The sequence below is a fragment of the Rhyacophila brunnea genome, unplaced genomic scaffold (assembly GCF_057557595.1).
Source record: "Rhyacophila brunnea isolate RB1 unplaced genomic scaffold, BYU_Rbru_1.0 scaffold_22, whole genome shotgun sequence".
NCBI classification, from domain to species: domain Eukaryota; kingdom Metazoa; phylum Arthropoda; class Insecta; order Trichoptera; family Rhyacophilidae; genus Rhyacophila; species Rhyacophila brunnea.
The window spans coordinates 37,412,713-37,430,836 of NW_028232882.1; the positions used below are offsets into that span (position 1 = coordinate 37,412,713).

Sequence of the window (18,124 nt, forward strand, 5' to 3'; positions counted from 1 at the left end):
TCAGTTGAGGCATGGTCTAAAAAGATCGTGGCCAGGCGATGCGCGGATTGTGCAAATGACGCGTGCCGAACGAAATATAATTTGTCATAAAAATCCAACATGCTTCCATTTAATGTTATGTTTATTGTTATATTACTAATAATAATAGTATATTCATTGACGTATTCTTTTTTAAGTACATACGTAAATTTTTTTAGTAATCTTTACACGATTTAAGAATATTTTCATCCGACGCTATGACAAAACAAATCGACGTGCGCACACTTCGTCTGTCGGTGTCCGATTGGCGAGTCCAGGCGACGAGTGAGAAATTTCGTCGCACCTACTGTTGAAAATTATTTGCCGTTTCACTGAAGTACGCTCTTAACAAAATTCACCCAAAAATACGGCGGAAAATTTTAATATCTTTTAAAACTCGTTAATTTAGTTATTGTTGAGTTTTCCAATGCGTATGTATATGGGCACAGGTTTTATGACTATCTCGTAAGACGTAAAGCTTGTTTTAGTTCAGGGAAATAGTAAACGGGACGAGGGCTCTAAATGGGCCAGAGTGCACCGGAGCGCCGTTCCGGTTTGTGAAATTGGTAAAATTATCGCTCCGTCTCGTGGGAAAAATATTTTGGCCGTCTAAGCTAGATATGCCATATAATAGAAAATCTAACACACTTATTTTTATAAAATACACATGAAATATGATCACAATGAAAATATCTTCAGGAAATTGTCGAGCGCTCCGATTCGTAAACTTTTCCAGTTCGAGCGCTGGGCGGGACTTATAATATATTTTCTCTATATCAAGATAATACTGTTTAAAATCTTAATACGTAAATATAAATGTTTGGAATATCTAAAACTTCTAAAAGTTTGTGTTTGCTTTTGAAAAAAGGTTGCCCTTCCATGCGTTTCTGTCTACAATAGGTAACAGTGCCGAAAACATTTCAATTAGATAATACTGTATTATTATTAAATAGTAACATAAATGTAATTCCTGATTGTACCTACTTTAAATGATGTGAAAACTACCGAATTCATTAATTTGATGTTGACGGCTTAAATGAAAGTTCCGGATCACAAGGAGCGTAAAAATAAAATCTGTTACAATGACAAACAAATTAAGAGCTAAGCAAGCTAACAACTATCCTAGTAATTAAGTTTAAGCTCCTAGCTCTTTAGGGGATAGCTTAATAAGCTAACAAATATCCCAACAAACCACTATTTGTATATAATATCCTAATGTTATATATAACTGTTTTATTTATTTAATTATTTGCATAATATATTTAATAAATTTTTTTGTTTGCTTTTATTTATGTAAGTGTACTTAAGTGCATCACAGAGGAGGCTCCGCAGTGTTGCCCACCAGCTGTCAGACAAAAATAAGTGTCTTATATAATATATATTTTAATTTCCGCTGAAATAAATGTAAGTAACTGAATCAGTAAGATAGTTAGAATGAACCCGTTACAAATCTAACAACAATTACCAGATGTTTTATATAACATCATTGTAATCACTGCAGCCAGCAGTTATTACACCAGTTAACAGCTTCCTTTTCTTTTGTTAATAATCTTATCTATCGTGGAATACCTTCCTAGTCGCAAAGTAAACGTAAAAGACCTAACTGACTACTGCAAAACAATTGTAACTCAGATAATAATCTTTTAATTATTGCACTCCACTTAGGCCCAGTGCGGTGCTAACGTAAAATACATTAAATTCGAGTTCGTGATAGAATCTAATGGACGTTTTCATTATAATGCACCCGGCGAGTGCGAATTCTTTATATCGCGATGGATATGTAGAATTATTTTTTTGTCCCGCACTTACTTTGACATGTGCTACGTGCCAGAGAATCGTCATAATTAGACTTAGGATTCTTAGGTATTAAAATATTTTTTTAGAGCAGCCCCACAACCAAATATCAAAAATATCTATCTGTTTCAGACAATTTTGAAACATTTAAACCCTATTTGTTAGCACCTATTTTTAAATATTTTTGGATAATTACATATTTTTACATATTCTAGGTTTAAGCACATATTTTCACATAAACACAAAATTTCAATGTTCCTGGACCAATTAAATAGTGTTTTAAATAAAAATACTGGACTTCAAACGCTGCAGAATATTAAAGCTGTTTTGGAAAATCCATCAGATTCCTCAGATGTTTCAATTTTTACGACTTCAGAAATTTACATACGCAATAATAACATCTGTAGAAGTGGAAAGAAGTTTATCCGTGTATAAAAATTTGCTAAGATCAAATCGTCAAAGATTCACTTTCGAAAATTTGAAGCATTATTTTATTATTTATTGTAATAAAGCGTTTTTAGTTTGTGAATAAATAATAAATTAAACTGTTGAAATAAATATGATTTATTGTAATAGGTGGGTACTTATTTAAATTTTTAGAACCTATTTTTGTTTTTTAGCACATATTTATGAAATTTTAATAAAATATTTTCCAATTATATCTACATATTATAGGTACTTATTATTCATTTTTCAGCACTTAAAAATCCTAAGCCTAGTCATAATGAATGGAATCACCTGGATATGATCAGATTATTTGACAAGCAACGACAAATTTTACGCAATAAATGCAGGCGTTTTGCCAGGATTAACTATATAACAGTGGCGAAGGGTGCTTGTTAACAATAAATAGGTGGGCTGTGGTAGATAACGGATAGAAAGTCCAAAGACAGCCATATTTACAGATTAATTTAAATTTTCACAAAACTACATATTTATGGCTATTAAGACGAGTAATAAATTGACAATTTGGTATTTTATGTATCTACTCATTAATGTTTGACGTAATTTGTCCGCTAATATAGCTAATTATTAAACGAGAGTTTGGAAATAAAAACAACAGTGAAATATATATTTTAAACTTACATAAGTATAATAAAATTCACGAACGTCTATTTATTTTCGAATTTCATTAGATTGCGTAGCGCCCAATTCACATTGCTTATAAAACAAAATATGAACAATTTAATTATTTTTTAGGTAGGTACATAATACAATATTGTAATTTACAACAATTATTAACAAAAGAAATCAGATTCTATGAATACTTTAGAGTGAATAGTCAAAAACACCCAAAAATTGATAATAGGTATTAACCATATTTTGATTTCAAAACCGAATGGAATCTACTCCGTAAGCGTAAATACAGATAAATTATTAATAATTAGAATGAAAAATTAATGTTCTGCATTCTGTCACCAAGATAAAGTTAGTTAAAAAGAAGTTGTTAGACAATAGTTAGTTTTCAAACCATAACCCACATTAAAAAATCTGCACATATTTTATTATCTCCGTTAGTTTATAGTTTTACCATCGCATTCTTATAAAAACGTAGTATCCTAACCTAACTTACATACTAGTATTACGCCTATAATATCTTGACTCCCCCTTCTGTAAATATCCACCAACGCCAATGCACCGACACATAGCATTTGTATAAATATAATATGGTATATTGTGCTAACCAGTGTACTAACCTATGTTCCTATATTTATTCCCTTGCTATGCAGCGTGAAATGGCACCAAAAATAATCTCATATATCTGCTGGTGTAGTGTTAGCACTTGTTTCCAATCTGATTAAGGATAATGTTCGTGTTTTCCAGACAACAGGACTTTTACAGCTATTTGTGGAAAATACCAAATAAACTCACAAGCTGTGTTTGTTTTCGTTTGCAACAACTGGTTTAACTAACTAAATATCGCAACCATGTTGCAATGACCGAAGTTTTCTTGCTATAGCTTTATTATTTATCATCAATGATAATTGCTAAAAAATATTTCAATTAATAATCAACAAAAAACCCGATAAACAAAGGTATGTTTAAATTTTTGTTTATTTATGTTTTATAGATTTTTTAAATTAACTTCCATTGCAAAAATATTTGCAACTCAGATTCTATATAATATTACATTTTATAAAAACAAACCACCAAAGCTTATTAATTACTTACGTGAGATTCTAAAACATCTCTCAGTCGTTCGAACAGGGTTCGGTCAATTTATGTAAGTGGAATATTTATATTTTCAGTGGCGCGTATAGGGATGCAGAGGCCTGACGCACTGACTGATTTTTAGGCTCCATACGATAAAAAAGTTAACAATCTTAAAAAATTGTGACTACATAGTATATTCAGTTTTTAAATACACACAACCACTCTAAACATAATATACTCCCTATAGACCTTCTGTCACCCTTACAAAGATAACCTCAAGTCCTCAAGATTACAGTAGGTATGAAACCACATTAGTCAAAAATATTTCGTCGAAATATATAATAAATCTAATAAATACATAATTTCGGTTGGCTTTAATTAATAAATTGTGACCATTTTAAATTTCCTGACGAATCGATTACGTCATTTGTTTCAAAGAAATACGCCGCTGGATATTTTACATTGGAAGAGTTTAAAGCCTAAATTTGCCCATATAAAGTGAGAAGAAAAACTGCAGTGGTAAATTGCAATTATATGACTTATCAGTAAATTTTATACTTACTTATCTCAAAATTACCAACACTTTACTTGTCTTTATTTGACCAAAGGCCACAGATGTTATGTGTCCAAAAAATAGATACCGATACAACGTAAAGCAAACTTGGCACAGCATCACACGCATTTAGGAGATGCTGTTGATACTGTTGGTAGTATTAATACTCAAACTATTCTTCGTATGTTTCCTGTAGAATGTCATGTATAATTATTAAATTAAAATGCAGAGTAAACGTGTAATGTAATTTTAGTCATAGACATATGCATAGCATAAAACCATCTCGAGGGTGACGACAGACTTGCATGGATGGAATCGTGTCTCGTGGTTTTATGTAACCATGTGAGCAAAACACGTGTCATAAACCAATCTTTATAATATGTGGTAAAATCCGAGTTTTACACACATTATATTAAACATACATGACTTCAAAACACCTCAGATCCACTAGAAAAAAATATATTTGAAAAAATACTCAACTCGACGGGATTTGAACCCGTATTTGAACCATTGGTGTCGCGCCTATCCGTGCATTAACCAATTATGGCTACGAGCCTCCTATCTAATGACGACAATTCAAACTAGTAGGTCATACATGAAATGCTTATAAAATTGCGTTATTATTGGCTATCGATTTGTGTGTATGAATTCAAGGAATATTAATTACCAACCGAAGCCCGGCTCGCACCAAATATTTTTAGTTATAACGTCTACTTTGAACTTGCTAACAATCTTTAAGAAACCATTTCTTTTATTCAAATGAGATGTTGAATTTTTTTATGTGTTCAAGTTATTTAGTTGCCGGTGCAAAACGGCCTTGGCGAAAGAGTGTTGGAAGATCCAAATTGCGCTGGTTGGATGGAGTCATTGGAAATCCGGATGGATGAGGAATACGGAGGATAGACTAGTCTGGAGACGACAGCTTGAGACGACCAGAGGCAGGGGCTGCCGTACATCGACTGATCGGTTTTGTTTTGGTTAAAGCTGTCTGGTAAACTACACGCGACACCGCTGCGTTATAATACCGAACTATAATAATATAACAAGTTTGTTAGGTCGACTAATCTTGGCGTCGAACCATCGCCTGTTGCCAATTATTTTTATTGTACTTATTTATTATTATTTCAATGGACTTGTTAACGCCATTTTCACCACAAACTCGCAAACCACAAATTACAAAAAATACAATGTTTTACACATTTTATTTCTTCTCGTAACTATCGGTATTATTATTTTATATTGATGAATGTTGACTCATCTACTTTTATCATTGTCATCTCTGACCGATCTGTTAGTTAGCTATAGTTATATAGGTATGGAGAAGCCTTTACTCAGCCTTTCTAAAAAAGGCACCTAGCGAAAAAATACGAAGCTTGCAATTTGAGACATTTTTTTGATAATTTACAATTTAAACTGTATTAATTAATATATATGTATCTGAAAACATTAAAACGAAAAATATTTTTTATTTCAAGTCAAAGATAAACCTACAATTTAAGAAAAATGTTATAAAATGTGAATTTGGTGCAGGGTCCCACGTTATTATTACATATTATTTTATAGTCATATTTATTATTAAATTTAGTTTTCTATTTTTTGTGATAGAGATTTTTGACTAATTCATAGTTTTAATATTTTTTATATTCATTTTAAAAAATATCGATTTTTATAAAAATATAAACGTGTTTAACTTGAAATCCTTTTTATTTATATCAAATCTTATTTAGGTATGGTCCCAATATTGAAGCTCGATTATTACAATTTGCAATAAAACACGTAAAAAAATGCTACAGATTAAATTCGGGATTATAATATGCTTCACCAATCGTCACTGTCAAAAATGGGAGAAGCCTTGCTATTTTATATTCCAGGGCAAATAATTGATTGAATTTAGAAATCAACTAAAACAATAGCTTATCAGTAGGTTAGTTAAATATTATTACGATGTAATATAAAAAGAGACGACTATTGTTTTCGTCTCGAAGTTCTAAGATTTTTTCATGTTTCATTCGTGTTTCGTTTTCTCTTGAACACAGTATTTTCATTAGAGAAAAAATATTTATTTATACCTAACCATGTTTGTAGTCCTTATTTTCGTACACAACAATATTATTCTTCTTGTCAATTAAGTACTTATTTATCAAATAAGAGAAGTTTTTTTTGGATGAGCTTAGTTTATCTTTGAATGTATAATTTATTAAAATATTCCTCGTTTACTTATATTGTATTTTGAGCTCTAGAAATTTTATTTATTTCGTAACCTATTTGGTGGTTGACACTTGACAGTGATGATAATATTAATAGTATTGGTATATTTTTTGTTCACCACATTTATTTCTTGTAGGTTCTAAGGATAAATTCGTCCTGATATTCATTATTTGGCACCAAATCTTACCACTTTCTTTTTGCTTTAAGATCTAAGCGTCGATACGACAAATAAAGTCTAGACCAGTGGTTCTCACGTAAAATTTAACTGTGGCCGCACAATTGACATTGACAGTTCTATGGAAACGTCTGGTGGCCACCAAATTTCACTTTTGTTGTGATTGAAAAAATTAAAGATAAATTTAGACAAGCCCATTTAAAAAAAAAAACATTTGAACATTTTAGTACATATCTATTTATTTAAAAATAATGCGAATGAAAATTCCTCAATACTCCTTTTTCCAATACGAGCTACATGGTTGCTTCTAAGTTAACATCATGGGTGGCCAACCCGCGGCCCGCTGCCGCTAGATGTGCTAATTTAGCAAATTGAGATTCGATATTGGCTCAAGATTTTAAAAAGCACGGTGTGGTTTTTGCTGCATTTGCAACGCCATTCTCCATAGACGTGAATTTATTACCGGCAAATTTACAAATGGAACATTGTGAAATATGTTACGATGAACAGTTAAAGGAGAAATTCTATAAGGTTGGTTTGGAAGAATTTTACAAAACATACTTGGACAAGAAGAAATATCCTGCATTTTACAAACATGCTCTAATAATAACTTTGCTATTTGGAAACACTTACACGTGTGAACAGCTTTTTAGTCGGATGGAGTATATCAAATCCCGAGTGAGAACATGAATCACTGATGTGCATTTGGAAAACTGTTTGCGTGTAGGAACAACCTCACCCGATATCGATATTGATGCACTTAGTTCTGCCACACAAAATCAAACTTATCACTACAATTTATTATTTTTATATTACCTATTTTGTTTAATTTTTATTATTAAAAAAAAGTCTTATGTAATAAATATGTTTGATTCTCATTTTTGTTTTATTTTATTATATTAGGTATAATATATATTTCTTTTTTGTTTTGTATAATAAAAAAAATCGGTTGTGCGGCCCGGTAGGAAATCTCATTTTTAGAATCTGGCCCGGCTGCTGAAAAGGTTGGCCACCCATGGTTTACATCATTCAACTGGCTTCGATATTTGTTTTTTTATGAAGTGCATTACACTAAATGATCTTTCACAGTATACAGTAGCAGGAAAAATCGACAATATTAATAAATCAATTGTTGCCAATTATTTGAATTGACTTGATTCTTGGCGAATTTTTCAACCGTGGTATTATTAAAATGGTTTTTAAGTAGGTACTTGGTCATGACTTATTTCCTATAACACATATTTAACGTTAGCCCAGTAAATTAAATTAAATAATGAAAATTATGTTGGAGGCCGCAGTAAAATCCTCTGGTGGCCGCACATGAGAACCACTAGCCTAGACTCTAGCTAGAGAAAATAATTAAACTACTTATACGAAATTCAAAAATATATAAATGTTTATAACAGTTTCACATGGTCTGGTGTAAGTCCATAAATAGTTGTGGTCAGTGTCTAACCAGGTTGTGAACAACCATCTTCATAGCAATGGATAATAATATTATTAATTTTTATTTAAAATGGACTTATAAATTCTTGCACGCAGGTATGTTTTTATTGTATATTACTTACTAACAGGCAGTCCATAAAATCATTTTGTTACAATACAGTGAGATGTGGTCAGGGTATAAAATTAATATGCGTCAGTAAGCGTAAGCAAGGGCAAGGGACGGGAAGTTGATGTGATAGCTTTTGAAACCGAGTTTAAATAAACGCACCATGTTTTGGTTTAGCATCTTTAAACCAAGCTTAAGAATAATAAGAAGAATAGGAGAAAGAAATAGAAGAATAAATCAATATTATTTTCCAAATTAACAATCGTAATCGTGATCGACCTAATTTTGCTTGGTGATCGATCGGTTGGGTACCCTTGCACCACAGAATAGATTCTGAGTTCCCTGCCTTTCACCCTTGCAGTAGGTAATATTATAACAAAGCGAATAACTTTTGTGTTATAAAATAATATTTTATTTATTATTTTCAAAACTTTCACTAGATAAATAATAAATAAATATTTATAAACTAATTGTGAATTTTTCATACATGTCAGTATTTTAGGACGTGCATATAATTCATAGTAAATATGTAGGTATAAAGCAGATCACGTTCCGTCGGTGATTTTATAATTAGAATTCTAAGCTTTATTGAAAATGGATTAGACATACAAAATGCGTATAGTATGGAATTCTGAGAAACATTTCAACACACGTGAAAGCATTTTATTTTCAGTATTTATATCTGTACCTCAGAGGCAGACGGATGCAAGTGCCAAATACCCAATTGTTCAGGAGAGCCAAAAAACAATTTTTATTTTAAACGAATATTAATAACTTCTAAGAAAATATACATATAATGATCATTATTTTTTTTATTCTAATTCAATTAAAGTAGAGGAAGGGTGCCTATTATGACATACTTTTTTTGTGACATTCTCAAATCTAAAATAAACTCATTGCAGGGTATCTATTATTATAAATACATCAAACATATTGTTTACTAACAAATTTGTAGTCATGAGATTTTTCTTTCAGCCAGTTTATTTTAGATTCGCATTTTATTGAAAAATGTCAAATAAGCTGTTCTTCAAAAAGTGCTCCTAATTTGAGATAGTCGCTGTTCCTAATATGAGACTATCTCATATTGGGAACATTATGAAAAAAACAACAGCTGTAATTGATATGAATAATTATATATTTGTTTACATTTCACGTGGTCTCATTTAATCCAAATCCACTTTTTATTCAAATATTATCATAACAAAAAACACAAATAAAAACATCTCCTGCTGTTAAATTACCACAATCGTCATGACTCCATTTGAAACACCTGCGCCCATTTGTCTACTCGTGTATCTTCCGTAAAACTCCAACTACAGTAAATAAAGACACATGGCATCATTTTCTTCATCGTCGTCATCAGCACTATCATCGTTAAATATCATCTCTTCTCCACCTTCGCTTGACGACGACTCAGATTCCTCCTTCTTCTTCTTTTTAACTTCTTTCTAATTTTTCTTTCCTATCGCTTTTTCCATTCTAGTTTTCTTTTTTTCCTCAGCCGTCTTTTCTTTTTGTATTTTCTTTTCGTTCGGTTTCTGGGTCTCGATCATCTTTGACGCAACGCTACAGTGTGCCTTTTGGTACTCCGAACTGTTTGGTAGCTTTCAGATATCCCATTTCTTTCTTGCGAAGGGCGTACATAGTTTGAAACATAGACTCGATGTCCCAGTTTTTCCTTTTTGACGGAGGCATCTATGAACAATATAATATAAAACATACACACATTATAAACGTTGATATGTTGACCTAATATGAGATAAAAAAAGTAATATGAGATATCTCATATTGGGCACACCCAAGTATCTCATTTTAGGCTCATTCAAAATTTGACATAATAAAATTAACTATTCTTCTTCTAGAGTCGATAATGATACAGAAGATATTCAAATATGAAGTAAACTACCAAACTATGTCTTTAATTAGGAAATAAACATTGTACGGTACCTTAGAGATGTTCTACGATCATCAAAAGTAGCACGCGGCAAAATTTCTTGGACGAGTGATCGACGAAAACACACATACACCACCAAAGACAGGCGCTGCACCCTGCGCACTGACAGTAGTTTGGAGCTATTACTCCTCTCTACCGCGTGACACCAGCATCATATTTTATTATCGTCCGGTTGCTGAGTTATTGCTATATCTCATATTAGGCACCTATCTCATAATAGGCACCCTGCTCTACTTCTGGAATATGTAAGAAAGGAATAAATATAATACAATTTTATATCTAAAAAAAATAAAATAAAAAACGTAGTGTGGATTTGCATCCTTCTGCCTCTAAAGATATTTTGTTAAATGCCAAAATAAAAAAAAATTATAAGTTAAAAAAATTTATAGGAATAAATATAACAAAGCAATTTATTTTAATTTTATTATGTATTCATCATCATCACCAGCCTGAGTCTATTCACTGCTGGATGAAGGCCTCGCTAATCTCCAAGTTGATTCCACTTCTCTCGTCACTGTGCGTTGCGTTGCCAAGTTTTTCCGCAGAACTTTATCATTTCATCGATCCAGCGGCCTCTAGATCTACCTTGCGGATGTTTTGTACCTCTTGGACACTACTGGATGAATAAATTTGTCCAACGATTGTTCTTTCTTCGACCTATGTGTCCAGCCCATTTCCATTTGAGGTTTTTAGCAAACTTTATCACATCATTAATCTTTGTATGTTCCCTTATTCACTCATTCTTCTTTTTGTCCGTTTGCGTTATGCCCAGCATTCACCTTTCCATTCCACGTTGTGCTACTCTAAGTTTCTGGATCTCTCTTTTACTTAGGGTCCATGTTTTATACGCATGTGATTACGGGAAGTACACACTGGTTGAACACTTTGCACTTTAGGCACAGTGGGAGGTCATTTTTGAAGAAATTATTCAGGCGGCCAAAAGCACTCCAGCCTAGCTTTACTCTGCGAACAATTTCATCAAATATACATCCATCTATAGACACTTGTTGTGCCAGATAGATGTAGTTTTTCACCTGTTCGAGCTGAATGCTATTGATGAGGATCTCTTTTTGGCCCGCAAAGCAGTTGAACATGACTGTCTTCTTTGACACATTTATTTTCAAGCCTACTTTGTTGCTTACTCCAGCGAGTTCCTGCATTCTGCTTTGGAGGTCTTCTGAGTCTTGCAAACTACTATTTATTGTCATCGGGAAAGCGCAGATGACTCACGTATTCTCCATTTATGGGGGCCCGCGTCATTCCAGTCAAGTTCTCTAAATAAGTCTTCAAGTGTAGCTGTAAATAGTTTAGGTGAGATTTTATCACCTTGTCGGACTCCTTTGCTGATAGGAAATGCGCGATGGTTTATGGAGATGTTGTTGCGCTACTGTATATATTATTGAAAATATTTATATAGCGCCCAGAGATTCCTTGATTTCTGAGTGCATCGAATATTGAAAATTTCTTTATGGAATCGAACCCTTTCTCATAGTCTATAAAACCCATGGATAGCGGCAGCTTGTATTCCTGTTACCGCTCTGATTTCTCTGATGACTTGAATATGTTCCATAGTGCTGTATCCTCCTCTAATTTATGTTGAGTCTTCGGCGTGAACAGACGTGTTTTCAATAAATTTATGTCGCCGTCTAATTACAAATAATTGCTTTGCTTAATTAGTTATTTCGCTAATAAACGATCATTATAAATCGTTAAATTAGTGTTAAGCTAGTAATTAAATTTGGTGTTTCATAAAAATTTGTTAACGTTGTACAAATTGTTTCGATTTAGTTCATCTTATATTTATAATAATTATTAATAATAACGATTTTGTAGTTAATAAATAAATGGGATAGTTTAATATTGTAATTTTGTAATTTCTTATTATTATTATGGATTAAGGCAACAATTTAATATCGTACTTTGTGTTTAGTTATAATGACCTACACTCCGGTAAAACTAAGTGATCTTGCAAAATCCTAAGGTAGCAACCGTTCAGACATTTAAATCATATTGGCAGCAAAGGCATAGTAATATGCCGCTCAAACGGACCCCTCCTCGTGGGGAATCGCTACCGGACATTCCAGAAACTAATTATTTTGAGAGATTTTAATTTGTATTCCGCTGGTATAATTGAATCTGATTATACCAGCTTTAATAATTTATTTAATTTAAAACAATTTTCTTCTGTGAAAAATAGTCTCGGTCGGACGCTTGATTTGGTGCTATCTAACGTTGGTTGCACGGTGGTCAGCGCGTGTGACGAGCCTCTCGTTCCTGAAGATGTCTATCATCCCTCTACTTGCACAATTTTATCTTTTAAGCATGTATCGCACAGAAATGATTCGTCGATTCCTCCACTGAATAGGCATAATCCGCAATGGAATTTTTCAAATGTAAATTTTTTAGCGCTGTATAATTCTTTGAGTACTACAGATTGGACCTCTTTATATGAACAAATTGATGTAAACACGGCATTAGCTATTTTTTATAATAAATTTTATAATAGTCTGGACTCCTGTTTCCTTCGCCCTTACGCCAGAAATTATTTATAATCTAAGGTCAAAGGCATATTACGAGTATCACGCACTGTGGAAAAAACATAGACGGACTGCAGATTATAGTAAATTTTCCTGTCTTAGAAACTCATTGAAGTGTGACATCTCTTCGGCTCACAAATCATATCTAACGTCGATTGGTCGAAATATTGTCTCAGATCCTAATTGTTTTTGAAAATATATTCATTCGCTTAGTTCCAGTAGTACTACAAAAGACAATGCCATGATGACGTTGAATAATGATCCTATAGAGAACCATGTTATATCTGATGCATTTGCTAAGCGTTTTGAATCACTTTATAGCTCAATAGAACCGCTACTTGACCCCGATTCTGCTGGTCCTTCGTCTGCAACGCAAGATATTCAAATCTCAGCTTTTGACGAGAAAGATATGGAATATGGGTTTTCAAATTTGTCTCCCAAAAGTTCATTTGGTCCAGATGGCTTGCCACCTTATGTGGTTAAGGGCTGTTACGAACATATATCCTTTCCGCTTAAACATACATTTAATTTAATCATAGCATCCAGCACTTTTCCTGATGCATGGAAAATAACCCGCCTAAGGCCGCTTCATAAAAAGGGATCTAGATCAGAGATCTCTAACTATAGGCCAATAGCAGTTCTTTCGGTTCCATGTAAATTATTTGAATCGATATTACATATACACATCAACCGTCAAACAGACTATCGCCTCTCCGATTCGCAGCATGGTTTTCGACTTAGGCGGTCCACAGTAACAAATCTTATAGTGTATAATAATTTTATTTCAAATTCTATGGATAAGTCGATTCAAGTTGATTCTGTGTACACAGATATTTCCAAGGCATTTGATCGTGTTGATCACGATATTTTATTACAAAAGCTTTGTACATTTGGCGCGTCATATAGTATAATATGTTTTTTTGCTTCTTATTTGAAAAATCGCCGTCAATTTGTTGATTACCATGGGAATGAATCGCGGATTTTTAGAACAAACTCTGGTGTTCCTCAAGGTTCAAATCTTGGTCCAATTTTGTTTTTAATATTTTTTGATGATATTGTCAAAGTTATAACCAATTCTTCTTGTTTGCTATTCGCAGATGATCTTAAACTTTTTCGAACTATTGAAACCCCATTATGCTGTGCGATGTTGCAGTCTGACCTAGATGATATCTCGCAATGGTCTATTTTAAATAAACTTGAATTCGCTACCTCCAAATGTAATATTATTTCATTCAATCGTTCAAGGCACACCTTATTGTTCCCATACACATTGTCTGGTATAATATTGAGTAGGGTAACGGAGATAAAAGATTTGGGAGTATTGTATGATACAAAGTTCACTTTCAATCAGCATATTCTTAACATCAGTACTAGATCTAGCAAAATGATTGGTTTTGTTATGAGGGTTTCAAAATCATTCGAAAACGTCCGAGTGCTACGTACATTATACGTATCATTTGTGTTGAGTATTCTTGAATATGCCAGCATTATTTGGAGTCCTAATAGGTTCATGCACACAATTAAGCTGGATCGAGTCCACAATAGATTTCTTAGATTTCTCTACTTAAGAACATACGGGTTCTTTCCTTATGATAATGACAATAAAATGAATTTCCCGACTCGTTTTCTTCTGGGTATGCTATGCTATCAATGCAATCCCTGTCTACCCGAAGAGTGATTGTTCTTTTAAAGCATTTCTTTTTACTTCTTCGTGGGTTCATTTACAATCCGCATATACTGGCAAATATTAATTTTCATGTTCCCACCAATATCACTCGCAGCTCCACGGTCTTCAAGATACCTCGTCGCAGGACAGATGTTATGTTTCATGATGCTGTGTATCGTGAAATTAGCTTATTTGATGGCACCATAAAGGTTGATTTGTTTTTTATTAATTATATAATGTTTGTAGACGTTTTAAATAGGATAAATTTATAATTGTATATATTATCATATTTCTTTAATATTTACACATGCTGTCTTTTCCACTTTCTTGTCATATTAGTTGTTATTTGTAATTAAGATATTTTTATATATTTGTATGTATTATGTATTATGGCGCATTGGCCAAAAGCTGTAATGCCGTAATACTCTTTTTTATAAATAAATGTTAAATGTTAAAGCTCGTTCTCCTGGCTGGTTCTCGTCTAGTACATATTGCAGACGGTTTGAGAGAATTTTATCTTAGTGGATTATTGGATTTGCATCCTTCTGCCTCTAAGGTAGGTATGGCACTTGCGTCTTTATTCTATGCATATCTTGGACTAGGACTTCCATCTCTCTGCCTCTAATAAATAAAGCCTTTAGCATGACGATTCTTAAAAAAAATCACTTTCCCCAAAAATGGAGTTGCATCCGTCTGCCTCTGAGGTACAGATATTATCTTCAAATTCTCTTACCCAATCTTTGGAAGGTAATAAAATATCAAATATAATATTATGCTCAAACAATATATAATTATAATGAATTGTAGGGTTTTTATTTATTTTTTAATTGGGGTGAAAATATGTAATAGGGCATTCATCCAAATAGTAGGTACCTATATTATGATCGATTTCGTATAACACGTATTATAGTTCCAACGATAACTACAATAAGCTTTATAGACTGATTGTACTTTGTATTACAACATTTCCTGGCGATTAATCAATATTTTTAGTATGTTTACATTGATATCTAAAGGAAAAATAGTATCACACATTAAAAGATGGCGGCTATATTCCGTTTATTGCTACCATATTTACCAACCCTTTTTAACGTGTATGATTAGGTACGTATGGTATAATCGAATTTTGTAATTGTTCATCTAAATTCTAAATAACGATAATATTTGGCTGTCTATCAATGTACAATAATTTTCGCGGAATATAATAAAAACATTAAAAATTATAAGATGAATGTTTTAGTTCCGGTATAAATCAACACGTGTTTCATGCTCATTCGTAAAAATCAGGATTTATTTGTCTTGAATATTTATCTAATTAACAGATTATGTGAATCTATAATATCAATAAAGTACCTTTCTGTGTTTGTCATCTCTACAGATTTTAAATGTTGTACGTAGATTTTCTTCAATAATTGTATTAATTATACCAAGTATACAAATTATTACGTACCTATTGAAATAGGTAAACTTACGGGTCGCATGCTATGTGCTATGTTAGACGTTAGTATGATCAACCATTTATGGACCGCGAAAAAAGCACACTTGGAGACTATGCGGTCCACAGCGCAGGTCGGCAAACTTTACCCCAAGGAGGGCGGACTATAACTTTTGAAAATATTTGATGACCTATGATGGCTATATTTTTTGACCAATTAAAAGTTTGAAACTTTAATTTATGTTAAATATTGTATTTTCTTACCTCGTTTAGAATATTATTGTCGATAAGAGTTGATCTCATCAGATATCCTTTGGGGGTGCACCGGCGCTCACGGGCACCGTATTACCGACCCTCCAGGGCTCGAAATGGATCGGACCGCGCGGACGGGGCGCGGAAAAAATAATTTGACTGTCTGAGAGATAGGCAACATAACAAAAAATCTAACACACTTATTTTTATAAAATACACATAAAATTTGATACTATGTTAATATCTTCAGAAAATTCTCGAGCGCTCCGGTTCGTAAACTTTTCCATTTCGAGCGCTGCGATTTTTGCTTTACAGTTTCACTCAAATTAAAAAAAATACCGCTGAATAAACGCGTGCTCAAATAATAATTTTCTTTTTGCTATAATAATAGGTAGGTACCAGGTAGTAAATAATTGGCAGTGCTCTATTTAACATTGTGAGGTTATACCGGGCCGACATTTTGCTTAGAAAATATTACATAATGTTGCCATTTCATGTCTCATAGTAATTAATTATTTTAACACAATATAATGGCGGGCACTTGACTCATCGTTGAATGGTCACGGTCAAGTTCACATTGAAATTGTAAATCTTTACTGCCGTTATGCAGAAGTTACTTCATCATTTCAATTAGTAATAATTGTTTTTTTATTGTTTCATTGATCAATGCAGAATAATTGCATTATTTTATCAGCGTGAAAACACTTTAGTTTATGCACTTCATTTATATCGTATCGTGTTTATCTAATGATGTGGTATACTGGTATATTATATAACATCTAATAATATTATTATTATTAATATACCATACATAATATGATTTTTATGTGTGCTTCATTAAGTACAGGGTGGGTGCCGTATCTTATTAAATTGTATTATAATAATATGATTATTTTTTTTTGTTTCAGATGCCTTCAACTATGAACGTGTTACTTTTCCTGGTGCTGATATCAGCGGCATCAGCGGCTCCCTACTCATACCGGTTCAGACGATCCGCCGAAGAAGATCCTCAAGAATTATCAACATCACCTCCGGATGTATCCAACGGCGACACCGGATCGATTTCACCGAGGCAGGGAAAATCATTAAACTATTTTTCCGTGCCGGCAACGCAGCAAGAAGATGGAAAAGTGGCGGAAAGTCAGGATGATCAGGAGAATCAGCGAAAAAAACAGTCAAGGCAAAACAAAGCACTTTCATACTTTGACTACGTTCCTCAATTTTACTCCGGGGACGACGATTACGGTGATGACGATCTCATGTTTGACGCCAACGACAGCGCGGCCGAAGAAGACGCACTCTCTCGCACAATCCCTGCACGAAGAAAGCAAACGAACCCTTACAAGACCTTCGGAAATACTAACTCACTGACATATGATAACTCTCCGATATATTATATAAGACTTCCGCCCACTCCGTATATGTTCGTCCCCGGACTCGGTTACGTGTCGCAGCCTCCTTCGATGGGGCCACCGATGGCTCCTCCGGTCAACCCTTTTATCAATCTCCCCATTGATTTCGTATCTAATGGAAAGCCGACTAACATTTACCAATGGACTGGCGCGCCGACGTATCAATCCCCCGCGGCTATCGATCCGTATAATCAAGTGTTCACACGTCCTCAAGTATCGAGGCCGAGGCCTACGAGGCCGAATGATTACAATAATTATCAGAGGCCTTCTTCAAACAACAAACCGGCTACCGATTCCAAAGTCACAAACCTCAAGGGGCCGTTCCTGTTCAACGGAAAACCGAATGATATCTTCGTCTTGAGAGATTCGTACAACTCTTTATACTCAGACGCATTACAAAACTTTTACCCTTGA

The 18,124-nt window shown here is 33.4% G+C and overlaps 1 protein-coding gene across 1 annotated transcript; it reads left to right on the top strand.

Annotated features, from left to right (window-relative positions):
- The first annotated feature begins 16,117 nt into the window (after positions 1-16,117).
- On the top strand, positions 16,118-18,124 carry LOC147070524 (uncharacterized). The gene is made up of 2 exons (XM_085949543.1): positions 16,118-16,180; positions 17,207-18,124. Exons 1-2 carry the CDS (start codon positions 16,118-16,120, stop codon positions 18,122-18,124), a joined length of 981 nt encoding a protein of 326 aa, XP_085805669.1.

What these genes read in the sequence shown, in the direction of transcription:
- LOC147070524 (XM_085949543.1), top strand. Translation starts at nt 16,118, where the DNA reads ATGATCAACCATTTATGGACCGCGAAAAAAGCACACTTGGAGACTATG. An exon ending in CTATGCGGTCCACAGCGCAG is followed by an intron (nt 16,181 to 17,206) that starts GTCGGCAAACTT and finishes TTTTTGTTTCAG; the next exon opens with ATGCCTTCAACTATGAACGT.